Source organism: Battus philenor, unplaced genomic scaffold, assembly GCF_028537555.1.
Source record: "Battus philenor isolate CCGP_79_NKW_IND1 unplaced genomic scaffold, ilBatPhil1.0.hap1 SCAF_8, whole genome shotgun sequence".
Taxonomy (NCBI): domain Eukaryota; kingdom Metazoa; phylum Arthropoda; class Insecta; order Lepidoptera; family Papilionidae; genus Battus; species Battus philenor.
The window spans coordinates 12,094,294-12,112,609 of record NW_027181748.1 but is presented as its reverse complement, the minus strand read 5'-3'; the positions used below and the strand labels follow the sequence as shown (position 1 = coordinate 12,112,609).

At 35.2% G+C, this 18,316-nt stretch overlaps 1 protein-coding gene across 2 annotated transcripts; it reads left to right on the top strand.

Moving 5' to 3' along the window:
- The first annotated feature begins 1,172 nt into the window (after nucleotides 1–1,172).
- LOC137931697 (angiomotin-like protein 2) lies at nucleotides 1,173–17,589 on the top strand. Of its 2 annotated transcripts, none has more exons than XM_068775185.1 (18): nucleotides 1,173–1,259; nucleotides 1,439–1,604; nucleotides 2,103–2,278; nucleotides 2,664–2,818; nucleotides 4,031–4,238; nucleotides 5,034–5,227; nucleotides 6,000–6,180; nucleotides 6,950–7,099; nucleotides 7,563–7,671; nucleotides 8,415–8,560; nucleotides 9,293–9,432; nucleotides 9,946–10,140; nucleotides 10,499–10,633; nucleotides 11,343–11,467; nucleotides 12,236–12,385; nucleotides 12,872–12,957; nucleotides 16,061–16,285; nucleotides 17,051–17,589. In XM_068775185.1, exons 2-18 carry the CDS (start codon nucleotides 1,532–1,534, stop codon nucleotides 17,309–17,311), a joined length of 2,709 nt encoding a protein of 902 aa, XP_068631286.1. In that variant the 5' UTR covers nucleotides 1,173–1,259; nucleotides 1,439–1,531; the 3' UTR covers nucleotides 17,312–17,589. The 2 variants fall into 2 exon arrangements, with proteins under 2 accessions (XP_068631286.1, XP_068631285.1); XM_068775184.1 differs by having other exon boundaries at nucleotides 9,943–10,140.
- The last annotated feature ends 727 nt before the right edge of the window (nucleotides 17,590–18,316 follow it).

Genomic DNA, 18,316 nt, shown 5'->3' with positions numbered 1-18,316 from the left:
AATTCATATATTCTTGGATAAGGATTGGATAAATATAGCTAAGGCAACCTCTACTTGTCGTAGTATATGTTAAAATTAGGATTAACGCTCTCAATATTAAATAAAGAATAGCGATACATAATTTTATAGATTTTCTTTATGATCTAAGTACGCCGATGCGATAATTGTACGATGGTTATAGTATAATAGGTTAGGGTATAGTATAGTTTACATCACTGACATAATTAAGAAGCGATAATGGTTTTGATGATTTTCTATTCCAGGGTAAAAACAGATTAAACGGAGAGTACATGGTAATTGATGAACTTCAGTAATACACAGGTGTCAAAAACAATATCTAGCGAAAAATAAAATCTTTGATTACTTCCATCTTGGTTTGACAGCTGGTTTGCCTATTAGAACAGTAATTACTCAGTAACGAAATTAAAGAATCCCGTTCGGCACTAGAAATAGAAGCTTCAGTAATAAATGAAACAAAATAAATTCTAATCTGTTTCTTGCAAAACAACATTTTTGTATTTATGGTCTACGAAGCCAAATATGTGATCTAAACGCTAAAAAATTTTTGTCTGGTTAATTCTAACCGAAAAAGTTACTTTGCTTTAAGCATGTCACCAACTTTTAAAAAAAGGAAAGAACTGTACTACCAGTATTATATGTCTTCATTTACTTTCTTACTATGTTTTTTTTTAAATAATAAGCAAGCGTTTGACTGATTTTGTCTAATGTAATAACACAAATATCGTTAGTAAAGTGTCGGTAGCATAAAATCATGCTTACAGATACATTCCCTAATCTGATTCGTAAACTGTAAGGAGGCAATCATCTCCGGACGAATTTTCTTTGTTATGATCTCTTTTAATTAAAACATCTTAATATATAGGACATACAGTGACAATTATGTATTGTTCTAAGCAATAAAATGATAAATCAAACAATGGCATTTTAAAATATGTATGTGCAAACCTACTGGATAAGTATAAGAATCGCTGAAATATTTACCTTTATTGAAATAAAAAAGTAGATTAAGTAAAATAAGTAAAGCTTTAAATTTAAACAGAATACATTATCAATATTTTATAGGTTTTGTGATCTACGAAAATATAGCTTTTTTGCAGTTTTAATATTTTCTGTGGTGCTTAAGACGTTCTAGCCTGGTTTATTTGACAGCTAGTTGACCCAATCTAAATCAGAAATCTGATTAATGAAACCAGATAAATTATAGATCTTTTACCTAAAATTAATTCTCTTCATTTATTGTGAGTGACATTTTGTTATCTTAAAAATTAAGTAAAAGTTTCAAGTAGATTTAACTATTTATTTCTTGAGATAGTTAATATCGTAGTGCCCAGAATATATCTTTAGTGTATTTTGTGTTTCTTATTGCATTCTATTTCTATTTGTGAGACTTGTTAATAAACACTAGCTTCACTTACAGATGATACATACATAGTGTTTAGGAGAGCAAATTGAAAGTTTGGGTGAAGTGTGAAATGATTTCGTATTGAAGTCATTCGATCACCCAGCAAACATGGGTTCTATGCGCCCGACAGGACGGTTCCTTTCGTTCACAAATAACATACAAAGGGCACAGAAACAGGCTGGTGAGTAAATGTGTTACGAAAGTAGAACAGAAACATAACATTCCAATTGCATGAATCATAACTTACAATTACATAGTAATTACTCAATTTTCTTTCTAGTAACATATGTTTCATTTGATATAATTTTTCGTGTGAAAGTTAATTTTTTTGGTAAAAAAAATCATGTAAAAAAAAGAATAGAAATTTATTTTCATTTTTTTCTAGACTAAAATAATAAATTCTTATTGTTTTTTTTTAAATTATGTTACTTTAATTTTCAAACTATTTGTGAATTTTTAAGGTATTGTTATATGTATTGATTAGGTCATGTATTTTAAAAAGTAAGGATATACTTTGATAGTTTCAGAGATAAGCTAAAAAAATGAATAATCATAATATAAATAATACAGAGATTCACCATCATATTTTAATAGAGCCTATGTCATAAAACTAAGAGTATTTTTTAGGTTTAAGAATGATGTTTATTAATTTATATATAATTCAATAACACATTTTTAGTGTCAAGTGGCTTTCCACAAAGCCTTTCTGGTAGTGAAACTGATGTATCCACATCCAACGAGAATTTGTCTAGAGAGGAGCGATATGTTGTCCGCCATACAGCCCGAGTGGAACCCCAGGGTCAAGAGAATCAAAGCCAATCCAATAACAATGGAAATAATAGGAATTCTTTAAAGGTTACATTTTAGACATACTATATAGTACTAAGGTTATTATGTAACAGCTAGTATATATCTGGCATAGATTTGCCTGGTTTCTAACACTGCAGCATTATTTTTGGCCCCAACCAATATCTTCAAAATTACTGTTTTTGTTGAAGCATGCAGTGGTTAGTATGGACACTGATGTTATCAGATCTGCTATCTAATGTCTCCATTATAAAAAGGTTGTATGTCGATTATCACAATTGTGAAAGAGTTATGACAATGTTCAACTGTACTGATTTGTAAGATGTTATCATTGAAATGGCTTTTAAGAAATTAGGTTGTTACTAAATAAAATAAGTCATTGAAGAGAGGGAATTTTGTGTGTAAAAATCATGAAAACATCTTTTTTGTTAAGGAAAGTGTAGCAGGGAGCAATCGCAATTCTTTAAAAGATTCAGTGGGTGGTGGCAATAGTAATCGAAGTTCTTTGGATGTATCTTCATCTTCATATAATACTCTGATAATTCACAACCAAGATGACTCTTGGCCGCCTCGACCAACACCTATTCGGTAAGTGTATTTATTAAATTTGAATCTATGTTACAATTTAATGAAATGATATATATTGATATTTAAAACTTGCTGTACCATCTGACTTTGTACATTTAAAACTAATTGAACTGTCGCAGTCCAATAGACAGAATAAATTAAAGATGTTTCCTAGTGTTCAATTTTTTATTGAAGACCATAGGTCTTGATAAAAAACAACAACTGCCCAATCTTACACAGTAACTTGCCTGTAGTGGAGAACTGCTCCAAGACTGGGCCATTTGGATATACCCTTTTCAAGTAACATATAGTGACACTGAGAGAATATATGTCAATATTTTTAGAAATGTGTCAGATTGACCATGAGTATTTAAGGCATCTGGAAGGATATGCGTCTTATTCTCGTGCACTTTAGAGAATATTGGAAATGTAGTGATTACAGTAATACCCCGCATTACGCGAGGGATATGTTCCAAAAAAAATCGCGTTAACTGAAATTCGCGTATAACGAGGTTTATGATTAAACATAGTCAAAAATTATTACAAAAAATACAAATCATTTTAATCAATCACTTTAATTCTAGGAACACTTTATGCAACACACTCTTATTTTTTACGGAAAAATACATCTATTGTCTTTTGGGTAACGTTTTGTTTACGTTCTTGTAAAATACGTTCATAACACCCAACACTGTTTTTAATTGTTTTACAGATGGTCAAGACACCATAGAGAAGTTGATGACTACATTATATTTATATGCACTCTTTCGCGTAATTCGAGGCATTTGAGCGCGAAATTTGCAATTCGCGTTATAGTGAAACCGCGTATAAAGGGGTCGCGTAAAGCGGGGTATTACTGTACTTGTAAAAGAATTATTTTCCAGTTAAAATGCAATTTTTTGCAAATTGTGGTAGCAATGTTAACGGAAGTGCACAATTGTTTCTTGGCCATTAACCCACACATTTTTGTGTCCATGATAATGGATGGAGCTAAGAACAGTAAATTGGGCCTAAATAGCTTACTTACTTATGCAATGATTATTTTTTTACTTTGTTTTAAGTGCAAAAGTTAAAATGTAATAATGTTAAAAATTCCTTTTTGAGCTATACCTGTTTTATAAATAAGTCTAGAAGTGAATAATAACATTTTGTGTATGTGTGCCATGTGACTTAATTTCATAATTAATATCTACTTTTGATAAATTAGCATTTAATTTATTGCAATTATTTTAGTGAGCATGAAAGAACAACCAGCGAAGTAAAACACTCCAATACTCAATCTTCTCCATATCATACTTTGAAAAAGAGTGAAGTTGGAAAAAAGCCTAGTGGTATACCGCTGCCCAAAGTTCACAAGGAGCAAGTGGTGACGACCAATGCAAATTACATTGATATTGGTGGCCAGAGGATCTACACTAGTCCTCCTGATCATGGAGTACAGGTAAAGACTTGGTTTTAATATACAACGCCTATTCATCATCATTATTATACATATGACATCCATTACTGGACATAGGCGTCTACCAAAGATTTCCAATAGGATAGGTTTAAAACTTCTGCATTTAGTCTCACATGGTGACCATAACAAATACCAATCCGCGGTCTCCACTCTACAACATTTAGGTCTCATCCCCAATTTCTAGTCACTGGTTTAAAATTATCTTGCAATAATAACCATTATCTTAGAGATATATATCACATTTATTTTGAACTAGTTGTCCTAGGAGACTAAGAATTATTTACAAAAATAGATTTTCTGTTTTGTATACTGCAATACTTAATAATAATGTAATTATATTTTCATTGAAGTGCTTTATGCTGCAAATTTTTTGTTTCATAACATCCTAATGCACCTTTTTATTAGTTTTGATGGACATCACATTTTTGAAAAGTTGGATCATGTATTCTAAAATATACAGTGGTTTGTAAGAGAAAAGTATTGTTTTTAATATTTTTTCTGGGATTTTTTAATTTTTAAAAAATTTATATAACAAAAGCCAAAAATCAAGAATTTTGGTATTAGCTACATATATGGCGATTTATTATAATTATATACATGTAAATGATGATTTGAAATGTACTTTAGTTTAATACAAATATATGAACTCTGTTAATTATTACAGGGTTTCTTTCAATATTTTCAGTTTAAAATTATTTATAAACACTCTACAGTCAATTAAAAGGTTGATGTGTAACTTTATAAAGTTTTTTTGTAAAATAAAAGTACATTGTATAGGAAATAACGGAGATTCCAGACGACTTCTTAAACCAATCGTCGGTGCTGAAACACTTGGCCAAGGAAGTGGCGCAGTCTCCGACGCCGCGCGGGCTTACACCACCTGCTTCACCGCGCCACACGCGCGACCGTACCAAGGATAAGCTTAGTAAAGACAAGCTTAGCCTGTCCCGGTCACAACCAGATTTGACCAGGTAATATTATTTTAAGCAAGATTTTAATATGGTATATACTAAGTGCCAAAAAATGGTGCTAGTTTTATGGTTAACATGTGCGTCTGTTGGGTGTGAAATATAAACAGAGGTGGGGGCATTCAGATGCATATTTTCATATAGTTATAATGTTATCATGTTAGGGACTTGGCATCAAAAGTTGCTAATAGGAGGTGTTAAATTTACTAAGAAGTTATTTACGTATACAATTTCAATACAGCGCATACCACAAAATGCTTCTTTAGAATAAGTAATGCCTTTTTAGAAAGGCATTAAAATTAAGGATTGGTCGAAGTGATCTCTACACTTATTTATTGTATTTTTTTTAATAATATTGCAATTGAATAAAAAACTTTTTTTTAGATTTGGCAATTATTTTACAGTGCAAAAACCTTTCATGAAAATACAAACATTTTTTAGTTAGTATTTTAATCCCCATAAACAAGGTTTTTGACAAAACAATGTAAGTCTTTGATATCTCTGAATCTGTTAAATTTTGAATATTGTGAACAATTTACTCTACATACATTAATTGACAGAAATTGAGTTATACATTCTTTTATGTAAATCTTAAACTACTTATTTTCAATCAGTATGTATTTAATAAGGATTATGTACAATGTTTGGTGGCAGACATGATCTTAACCATATAATAATAAATCATAATGTTTAAATTATTATATATGTGTGAATATATTAACAGTATGTTATGAGAATATTAATAATGTGTCCGATTTTTTCTTGAAAAAAACAGCGTAGGTGTACGCGCGGTCCCCGGAGGTTCGGAGTCTAGTGGCTGGTGCAGCGGCGGGGAAGGGTCAGTAGAGGAACCTGACGATGCCTTCGCAGCCGTTCTGGACGCTCTGGCCGCAGAGAACCAACAGCTTAAACGGCAGCTAGCAGATGCCTGCGAGCGTGTTGCTAAAACAACTAAAGTAAGAACATTATATTGGTGATACGCTGTTGTTCGAAGAATTGCTCATATGAAGTGGCAGCGAGCAAGACACATCGAGCTTGCAACCGATGGCCGAAGTTCTCGAGTGGTGACCAAGAACAGACGCGCCATAGACCTCCCACCAGGTGATCCGCCGACATAGTCAAGGTCGCGGTTAGTCATGGCGATTTTTAGGGAGGCCCATTCCTTTACAGTGTGCGTCTATCGCCTGATATGATCATTACATGTTGCTGCAGCAGCATGTTTTAACAGAGAATACTAACATATTAAATTATTATACGATTTTTTATACTATTGTAGCATAAGCGCTACTAAACCAAAAAGAATCTGAGTCAAAGCACAAGGTCGTGAAAACTCAATACATCATTACTTATGTGATTTATTAAGTGTATTTTAAGTTGTTTGAGTGTGTGTGTCACTGCGGTAACTATGTTGTTGATGTTTCGGCTTAAAGGGCGCAGTGCAAAGAATGTATCTTTCTCGCGAATCCAACAAACCCAACTATCGCGAGGTATACCTATCAGAAATAGTTTTCTCGCAATACATATATCATAATCATGGTTAGTTCAGCCGAGGAAAATCCGCCACTGGATATAGATCTTCTCTATAGATTTCCAATAAGACTGGTTGTAAGCATATGGTATCCAATACCTTCCGACTACCTTAAAAAAGTTGTCTGTCTACCTTCTTCATTTGCATCCTTTGCATATGCAACATGTACGCATGTAAGAATAAGTATTTTGATGCAGCTGGAGGAGGAGGTGGAGAAGGTGCGTCGTGCACATGAAGAGCTGGTGGGGTCCTGCGAGCGTCGTGAGCGACTGGAACGTGCAGCACGCCTTCGCCTGCAGGCTGACTGCCGCCGTTTGCACGACCTCAACCGCGCCCTCAAACAGCAGGCAAGCTGCATCACACTGTATTACCTCTAGTTTTAACAATAAAATTTCCCTATTGATTTTTATTCATATTTTATCACAATTTTTTAAAAAAAATTGTTGCAAATAAGACATATATTACATATATTACATTCATATAATGTTACACCCATTAGTGCTAAATAGAATTTTGGTAATTTAAAATGCGCAACACTATATTAGCGCTTATATAAACAAAATATATTAAATACCTGAAACCAGATATTATTGTATTACATTATTTTTACTTGATAAGGTATTTCGGGTGTGCCAAATCTTATCCTGGGTACTAAACGAGTGTATGTTAGCAGCAAAATGTACACAACATATTGAACATGGATGCTTTGGATTAATTTTAAATCTTAAGTTTTGTATAGATTGGTAGGCCGTATGAAAAATGCTTAAATAAAAAATATAATTTTAAATATTTAACAATAGCAATTTGCAGGTGGAGTTAGTATCGCAGGGCGTTCGAAATGAGAGTGACAGTAACGCAGACGCGCTGCGGAAGGAGCTGCAGAGCAGGGAGATGCTCATAGCACAGCTTATCACGCAAAGTACTGAATTTGTCTATACAGTCATTATATAAATACTAGTGTATTGAAATAAATAATCTTATGTTAAACACGTGACGGGTCTTCGTTGATTCTTATTAATAAACTATATTTATTACATGACTGCCATCCTCTAATGATAGTTAGCTGTATTTTAATACTAGCGCCATCTACTGACTAACCGAAGTAACAGCGTTCCGACTTTTGTATTTGAATTAATATCGTTATTAATACTTATTGCATAATATATGTTAAATTAAGCTTCTTAGCGAACTACTAATAGCATGATAATTTTCAATTTCGTCATAAAGTGTTGCATTACATTAAATAAGGACCAATTATTAAAAGGAACATTTTCTATATGATTTTTAATGTATAATAATGTAATCATATGATTCAATATATTCTGGAAAAAAATATTTAAGCTTAGAATGGATATTATATAGATATGTGGCTGCGGTGTTATCGACTCATTACATACGCCTTCAACGATAATTAACAACGTCATTTTACGAATAGAAGAATTAAAAAGTAACTTTAAAAGTGCATTCGCATATAAGCAAATGAAATTTGTTGTCTCATTTAGGGTTACCGAATCTGCTGTACCGTGCCTTGGGTATGGACGCGACGAGACGGTGGGGGGCGGGGTTGTTCCTCCGCCTTGTCTTTTATTGCCCCGTACGTTTTACTGTAAATTATCCTGTATTGATAGTAATATTAATAAAATGAATATATGTGCTATTCAGATAAAGAACTCGCTTGCGCCAAAGAGCGGCAGGAAATCGAGATGGGCGCCCAGCGCGCCACATTGCAGGAGCAGCGAACACACATCGACATACTGGACACCGCACTCACCAACGCACAGTCCAACGTAGTCCGCCTCGAGGAAGAGGTAACGTCTTCCAATCTTCTTTTTAATGTTAAAGTTCATCATCATTTCAGTTGTGGGGTGATAAACCAGTTTCCTCATCAAGTATTTGAATCCTAATGCCTCCAAGTAAGTCAGTCCGTCTAAGCTGAACCAAGAACAACATCGGAACTGTGTTCCAAGCCACGATAATTGTATTTTATTTCATTTAAAATGTATAGCAAGTCGTACCATCTTTTGATCCTTATTGAAATTACTTCACATAATTATAAATTAATAGCAGATATTCAAATTCGAACACAAACACTTTATTTGCCCTTGTTTTTTTTTCTATTCAGTCGATATACACTCATTTAGACATCGTGACCTTAACTATTTCGTCGGTCCGCCTAGTGAAGGCTTATCGACGCTGCATCTACAAGCTTGTGGTCGCAACTCGAAAACCTTTCGATCGGGGTCGAATCAACTACCGATTGCACGACTGCCACTTCAGACAAGCAATTCTAACCTACGTTGTTGACCTTGGTTCTTCTGCGGATGTTCTCATTTCTGATTCGATCTCGCACCAAAACTTCGAGCATAACCCTCACAATTTCTCTCTGGGTGACTTTGACCCAAGTTACATGTGATGAATATATATATAACGTTTGATGATAGGAGGTGAAATGTTGAAAAAATATCAAAAAAGCGTTCAAGCTGTTCCGTTTTGTACATGAATAAATTATCATGTATTTACACATAATCATAATATTTTAGTGCCGTCACGCCAGCGGGTATGTGGAGAGAGTGATGGGGCTGCAAAGAGCACTGGCGTCGTTGCAACAGGCCTCGGACAGGCGGGAACATACAGAAAGGAAGCTCCGCGCACAACTGGAAAAGGAATTACAAACTCTTCGGTTAGTTTCTGTAACTTTTATAATGAATTTTAGTGGCTACAGGTAGCTTCTGAAGTTTTTCATTCAATTAAGCCAGTAGTAACATTATTTTTTAAAAAATATAATCAATACTTAAACTATTACAAATAACTTATAATGATGCTACAGAAAGTAATAGTATTATAAAGATTACTATACCGCATTCTGTGATCATACACAATTACAATTAAAAAGGTACAATTGAAGTGTGAATGAAATGTAAATGAACGTAAAATTATAATGTAATTGTAGTTATTAATAATATGTGATACATCATTTTCCTATTAATGAATTATGTGTATTTTTATCTTATTGCAAGCAGCCAGTGGAAAACTCCTTTCGCCAGTTTGTACAAGTAAGAAAGAGAAGTTGATCTGTTAAGAGTGCATTTAATATTTAAATAAAAAATTAAATAATTTAAATCTACTATTCTACTAATCTAGGCAATAAAAGGTTTATGGCGGTAAATAATTAGTAGGTATTAACATTAAGCAGTAAACGCGAGTGCAACTGTGGAGGGGCAGGCGCGGTGGGCAGCGGTGCGGGAGGCGAGGCGGAGCTCCGGCGGCAGCTGCGCGAACGCGACGAGCGTCTCCTGGCGCTGGAGGGAGAGTGTGCCAAGTGGGAGCAGCGCTACCTCGAGGAGGCCGCGTTGCGCCAGGCCGCAGTCTCCGCCGCCTCCATACCCAAGTGAGTTCAAAACCTCAAATTCAAAAACTGCAAACCACAAATTATAAAAACTATCAACTTCAACCAGAGAGCATTGGAAAATGGCATGGCTCGTAGAATTGCACGTCTGAAGTGGCACTCGATTGGCTACCACGAGCCGGTAGACGCGGTGGGATAGTTCCCCCACAAGGAGGACCAACGACATAGTAAGAGTCACGGGAAGTCACTGAATGCTGGCAACCCAACACGCAAGACCGGGCATCATGGCGACTTTAGCTGACAAGACGATAATGATGATGACGTATTACTTTCAAATTAATTGTTCCAACTCCCACATTCAAGATACAGCGACGCAATATTGAAATTGTCATTTTTATAGAGACGCGAAGATTGCGGCTTTGGAAAAAACATCCGCGGAGTCCGAGAGGCTGATGGCGGAGGCCCGCAGCGAGAAGATACGACACATGGATGAACTGCACTTGGCGCAGAAGAAGGTGGCGGACCTTGAGAGCAGGTATAACCTCGCGAATACATTTTACAACTAAACCAACATGTGTACCATAAAAGATGACAAAGCTGTAGTTTTAGAATCTCGTAGTTGTCCAAGGCAGTTACATAATAGTATACCGGGAAAGTTATAAAAAATATGTTATGTGCCTTTGTTTCAACACGGTGAAAATTATACATGTAATAAGAAATAATAAGTATAGTTATTACTTTTTTACTTGTGTAAATGTTTTGACTAAAAGTGCTATATTGTTTTTAAATTGTCCACTGTCAGAAAGATTGTTGCACTATGATTATTTTTTGTCTATTGTTTATAGAAGAGTTATGGTAACATCACAATTGTATAAATTCTATTTACTTTTTTGAATGACAATGAATTTAAAACTGTCTGTAAATTTTTCAGTAATTTACTGGAATTTGTTACTATCTGCCCCCATCACCCGATTTTAAATTAACGTATTTTTTTTTATTAGTCTAGGATTACAAACTAGTTGCATCACTTAAATATGCACAATATCAAGTTTGACTTACAAATATAAAAACAAAGTAAGCAACCTACTTGATGTGAGCACAAATTGCATTAGTTATTTTACAACTAATGTATATTTCACTCTCTTACAACAAATAAATAGGAGTTTCTGTTGTATACAAATAATAAAATAACTAAATAATTTTTAACATTTTAGTAAAATTAAAATTAATTAAATGTATTGTAGAGTGAAAGAGCTGGAATCGAAGGTGGCAGAGCGCGACGCCATGATCAAAGTACTCCAGAAGCACACTAGCGCAGCCTACGACAGCGGCGCCTCCCTGCGAAACAACTCGAGCCGAGAGGAACTCGGTAAATGGCATTGCATACATCTGCTTCCATTTGATTCATAATGTTTTTATTACAACAACATTTACAGCTTAACATAACACTAGCTTGAAATATCTTTTCGGACTTGTGCAATATTAGACAATTAGACAGACAGACATTTAAATAATTAAAAGTTAAATGACTACGATGTTCTAGTTATTTGATGCTTTTCATTAAAATTTTAGTGGTTTCTTAAAACCGTAATAGTTGTTGAGTAGTGTATATGGACTGTGATGATAGTATAAAAATGTTAAATATTCAAGAGTAGTATTTGTTTCAATATCCAGAACATGTCATTTTACAATAACAAACATTTTATCTTAATTTAATCATTTTGTGTCGAAAACCGCGACGCAGTTTAAGTGTGTTTTGTTGCTCCGAGATGTGTGTCATCTCCCGATGCTAGTCCAAAAACATGTTTTAATTTATTTTATACTGCGTCACTGCATGAAACTATCGTAAGAGCAATTCTATAATTTAATATTTTTCTGAATGACACCGTTTAATTCCGTAAAATAGCCGAAAAGTTTCGAACTTGGCAACGCTGAGTGATTAATTTTTATTTATGAAGATATATAGTTATTTATTGTTCATTGTTGTAGATAAGTTAAATTTTTCTGTCTGTCTTATTTAGAGACTAAAAAATTAAAATCTATTTTATATGCATAACTAAGTTTCTTATTGGCTGTTTTGATGTCGTAAAAGTAGTGCACAAAAGTATAGATGATAAAATTATCAATAATTTTGTAGTGGGTCTGTCGTCGGGCGCATCGTTCTCGAGCGCAGAGGGCGTGGGCAGCGTGGGCAGTGTGGGCAGCGTGGGCGGTGGCGTATCACGATATGCGCCGATACGCCACCTGGCTCGCCGCAACTACTCGCCCCATAACGACAACACAAGCGGTATGTGCAATTAATTTTTACACTGGTTCATAAATTTGATACTGGTGAGGAGACAACAAACCTTGCTTGCGCAGCGTAGTACCACCCACAGACGCAGATAGTACACAGTTGACCCTGTTAAGGTGGTCGGAAGACGTATTGGTAATCTATGGGAGTTACTGACTTTCTACTGCTGGAAATTTAGGAATTTGTAGTCATATCACTTATATTGCGTCGAGCTTGGTTTTAATTTAGCCAATCCAACTCGAGAAATCCCTGCAAATCTTCGATGCTATGTTCGAGAGGCACCTTAATCAACCGAGAAGGATAGACCATGCGCTACCCCTGTACAGTACGTGAGCAGCAGTTTCTTCTACCAGGCATGCCTTACACAGAGGTTAGTCTGTAACAACTAATGCAAACAGATGATAGTTAAGAAGACCTTGATCAGTTAAGATCCACGAGACATAATATATTATAATGCATGCACATATGTTACGTGTTCAGGTTGCGGCTTCGACAGCACATCGCTGCGGCTGGACGAGCAGCTGGCGGCTCTGGAGTCGCGGCTGGAGCGCCCGCCCGTGCCCGCCGTGAGTTACCTGCCCGCGGCCAGCGACCCGCCGCGTCACAACTACTACTGACGCTTCACGACCCTGATCCCTTCTCCCCCGAACCCCCTTCCCATCCACATATAAAGAAGGAATCAATATATTCCTACTGTATGTATATACCATATATATGTATATATATATACGTACCGTATAACGTATTTTCCCCTACATTCCCTAAATGAGCACGACACGCCGTTATAATTTTGCCAAAACATATTAAAAGTATAATAAAACTATAGAAACACTATCTGATAATCCGAAAAATGGCGAATTGCTGTAATGTTTTCAATGTTATAGTAAGTTTCATTTTAACTATAAAATTTCTTCTTCAATCTGTTATTTTAACGTAATAGCCTTTTATTCTAGAAAGTTACTAAGCAATGTCTCATTTTGGTTTATTACAAGGAATTGAAAATACCTTATAATTTTCAAGAGAAAAGTTAGTTTTCATCGATGAACTATAAATGCATTCAACTCAGTTATTAATACAATTAAGAAAATTCCTGATTTTTTTCAAAACAATTTAATTTTTTTTATATTTGCTTATGACTAAAAAAATAGCTATCATTGCAGATTTTTGTATGAAAGTCTTATTCCATAACAATTCCAATCAGTACAAAAGTGTTGTAAGATCTGATAAGATATATCTCAAGCAAATAGTACAAGTTGATCCGGATCAGATTTTACATAGACATTCCAATATTACAATACGTCTATTGTATCCGTACATTCCTTAGCTTTTTTTGTGTTCTGTGTGGTTTTAGAATGTTTGATTTTTCCTAACAAGCTTTTTAACATCTGTTTGCTCTTAATGTTAGAGTTTAAAAAAATCAAGAAATCTCTTCAATTTGATTGGTAGTGTGACAATATGAACGTGATATTATATTCCTATATTTTGAAACTATGATATTAAACGTGCCTTAATAAAGTGTTTCATACAAACGTCGATGTAAAAATATATTTTTAAGAATCAGTGCCAATAAAATACATTTTTAGTTGGAATCTCGCGAATGTCCAGGACACCAGCTCCACTAGTCTGTAACTTTAATTACTTGAAAAGATCTTTCCATCGATCGTTAACGATCGAGACACGTTGTGTTTTTCATGAAAACAGTGAAGAGAGGCTTTGGTGAATAAGGTAATGCCAAAGTTAGGATAATGGTGTGACCGGACCTTTTGATTATGTATTACGACACTATAATGTGATTTGGTTTATTGTAAGTTATTTTTTATAACGTATTTATTATCTTTATAATATTTTATATTACGTCGAAATTTTGGAGCCTTTAGAATAAGCTGAGATATTTATATTAACTGCTATTATATTTGGGCAAATTATAATCGTTTGCCTATTTTATCTTTTACATGAAAGGTAATATTTAGGTATTCTCAATTGTAAATGAGTTTGTATTTAATTCATTCCAAGGCTTTTAAATAATCGAAATGTTATAATGCAATGTATACAGGATGTTTATTTTTGTAAAGTGATTTGTAATCGACATATTTTTAATAAACAAATGCATGTTTGAAAATAAAAGTGATGTTTTTTTGTTCGTTGTAGTTTTACTAGTGACCTAACATTTGAGCTTTTTAACTGCATTCGATATTTCAGAAAATATCAAAATAAAGTGAGGAATGTTAGAAACAATATGATAGTATTTTGCAGTTGAAATTATGCTGATATTCGTATTTAACATATGCTTTGTTTGGAGTGTGATAATATTAATGAACTTCTGCTACAATAAGAGAATTGTTTTGTATTAATAAATCAATTTATTTTATAAAGAGATATATACATATATTTTTAAATGAAGAACAAAGCTCCTCATATTGGAGTAGTCATAGTTTAGACGTGTGGGCAGCTTCTATTTAAGGTAAGAGTCAACGGTTGTATTTTTGTACTATCAATAATGAAATAACGTCAAGTTTTAATCTGCTATTAAAATCCTTATCTTTAACATTAAACGGTGGATAGTCCAAGTTGAGGTCCTCCTTCGGAGTTCTTTGCACCCTGTCGTGTATCGTTCGCTAAAGGGAACTTTTACTTAATGATTTACAACGAAAGATACTCGACGTAACCGGTATAATAAAGCAACATTCTTATAATTTACACTTTGACGAGTTCTTTAATAACAATATGAAAAGAGCCAAATTTGTTATTTAACAGTAAGATACGATATTATAAAAGAATTTAAAAGATTAAAAATCAAAATGTGGCAGGAAGAGTTTATTCAGGTTTCATTGTAAATCCATGGGGAAAGCCTGTCCAGAACTCCGTACGACGGCTGTATCTGATGATATATGAATATTATAAAAATATATAATCATAACATATAAACAATGCGTTAAATTTAACCATTGAGATGGCCAACCTTTTGAAGAAATTAATGTTATTGTGTAACAATACCATTACAAACGAGTTTCCTAGCTGTCTTTATACGTCATAAAAATCTGATAGTGTCGGCAGTTTGATAACTGATATTATTATGTTATCTATTATGTTTAAACTAGGAATAGCTTGTGTGTTCTAAATACAAAAGCCAAGAAAAAATATTGAATATTCGTAAATAATATTTTAAATTAATTTTCACAATTAGATTTAAGAGATGTCGCTGCTCTCAGCGTTTTTTAGCAACCGTCTTATAACTACTGAGGGAGCCGCGATCCGGACCTCTCGGGCAGAATCAGAAAATAAAACGTGTATCGAATTACAGAGTACGCCAAGGTTCCTTTCGGGGACCTTTGCTCCCAATCATTTTCTGAAACACATGCCTCAACGATTCTTAGATCGCTTGGACGGACGCACCATGACACTAGGTTGAAGGGGCCACTCGAAGAGATCTCGGCTTAGGCTGTCACTTTCACCCGTTTGGTATCGCGACTCAAGGGCTCCCAAGAGTGCCGAACCACGACATTGTCAGTTGCTTTTATTACCCAGCCAACAGTGAAAAGATAAGAAGTGGTGGAAGAAAGTCCAGTAATGCTTCTGTCTGTATAAAAAAGAGTTGACCTCGATTCAGACGAGGCCAGAAAACCAACTGTTTCGAAAGACTGTGAAATGTATTGTATCGGTGTCGCGCAGCGTGGGTTGTGCTGCTTCCCTGGTCTGGGCGCGGTGGGCGGTGGCGGGGTGCGCGCGGGCGGGCGCGGTGAGGAGGCACTGCTACTGGAGCGTCAGGGCCGCGCGTCGCAGCAGACACGCTCCGCCAGCCTGCCGCCGCCGCCCTCCGCCCTGCCGCGCCCGCCGCGCAAGCCCTCCGCCAGGAACACGCGGTACGACCGCCTCGAGCACAGGGACGCACGGAAGGTACTTCATTACAATTACAGTGTGTACGTGATTAGTAGGCAAAGGTGTGTTACCATCCGAATACATATCTGTTCGTACTTGATGGCGAGGAAGATTAGAGCCCGGGTGTGATCGAAATGGAGTATTCACATATTTACAGAGACTGTTTACAATTTTGACCCGAACGCAAAGGCAGCTGATAAATCACTGATGGCGTTCGAATTCAAATCGGCGCTGGAACTTCAATTTAAACGCACAAAAATGATTTAATGTATAAGTATAGAGGTTATAATGTTCAGCAATAAAGAGCGTGAACGCTACAAGTGATAGATAGTAAGTTATTGAATACAGGCCGTATTAAAATCCTATTGGAAATAGATGTGGAAGGCTTTTTTTGGTTTCGGAGGGGAAATTTTCTGGAAAGACGTAAAATACCTTGAAGCAAAGGTTATTTGGAATTCTGACCTGCTAAAACCCCCTCTGCGGCTGTCCTCGTTACATTTAACCGCCGGATTTCTTACGGAAGTCGCAGGTGCCCCTCAGTACTGCGCCGAAACACAACCCGGGAGTAAGCTGGACCATCTCCAGTATGTGTAATGCCTATGCCACGTAGTGAACGACCAGTGTCTGTAATGATTATGATGATGTTTATTCATTATACACACATTTAAAAATCATACAAGGTTAATAGAACTAACGAAATCTTAAGAATATATCAAGTAAATTGAAATAAAAATGTTACGTTCTAATGCCCCATATAGATCAAGACAGATCACCTTTTTTCAGGACTCAGATGGATCAGGATCTATAGCTTCCAGCGCTTCCCGTAGCTCGCCACTGCCGTACGATACAGTACGCAAGCTGCCGTCAGTTCCCACTTCGGCCTCACTACCAGCTGCCGAATCCAGGGAATCTCTGGTCCGGCCGCGAGACTCCAGCCTGCCCTCGCCTTCGAAGCTGGCCGTGTACGCTGCAGCTAGACGGCGCTCCGCCGAATCCGCAAAGGACAACAAACGGCCACAGCATCACTACAGAATTCAATTTTAGAATTTCATTTATCTGCAATAATTTCATAATATAAGAACATACAGATAAAATAAGAAAATATGTATTACCTTTTGTTAAAATAACGTCCTAAAGCAATGACACAACTTTTTAGAAACGTCTTATTTAATGAGTAATTTAAATAGTTGTTCAACATCACCAGATTTTTAATCATAAGTTGGTTAAAGTATAGTAAGTAACATAGCGGTCTAAATTAAATTTTGCTACGATTCCTAAACTTGATATTTACTCATCGGGAATGTGTTAATTTTATTCCTTGACTCAGTTGTTCAAGAAGAAAATCAAATGTTTTTTCAATTACTTTCTAAAATATTTCTATTATTTTTTATATTAGTTCGATTTTTAATTGGAATATAAACATACAAACATTTAGATAATCGGAACTAATTGGATGTTAGTCGATCATTATCTCTACGGGAATATATAAAACAAACATTTAATCCCAAAAAATTCAAGGAAAATATTTTTCAATATAATTTGTGAAAACAAAAATGTCATTATTGTTTGTAGAAAAGTAATTTATAAAAAAAACACAGTAAAACCTTTTTTTGATTAAGGGGTTGAGTCTCCGGAATTGCTTTCTTAGAAACATTACAATATGATTACGCGACTGTTACCACTTCAGCAAAACTATAAACTACACGGCGTAAGGATTGGCGTCTATGAAGCTGCTTTTTCCACTAGAGATGTGCGAGGAAGTGTACATATCTTGAGCGCAGCTGGAGTAATTCTATTGGTTATTAAACGCATACGCTCGCTAAGCATGTACGCACATCCCTAGTAGAATAGCAACCTAATTCGAAAAACTCGAAATTCGTTGCATCTATTTCGAAAAGAAATTGTTTGTCTAACGTATGAATCGGGTGGATAAGAATCGTTATTGTGTGCATGTGTGTCTTTTAATATGTTAGTTCTACGAATCGGAATATATTGTTTGAAATATTTTAAACAAATATAGCTGTCGAACATAACGATTATCGATATGAT

Coding starts and splice junctions, on each gene's coding strand:
- LOC137931697 (XM_068775184.1), top strand. CDS start 1,532: ATGGGTTCTATGCGCCCGACAGGACGGTTCCTTTCGTTCACAAATAAC. Junction 4,239..5,033: donor CTCCTGATCATGGAGTACAG/GTAAAGACTTGG, acceptor TACATTGTATAG/GAAATAACGGAGATTCCAGA. Junction 12,386..12,871: donor CCATAACGACAACACAAGCG/GTATGTGCAATT, acceptor TTACGTGTTCAG/GTTGCGGCTTCGACAGCACA.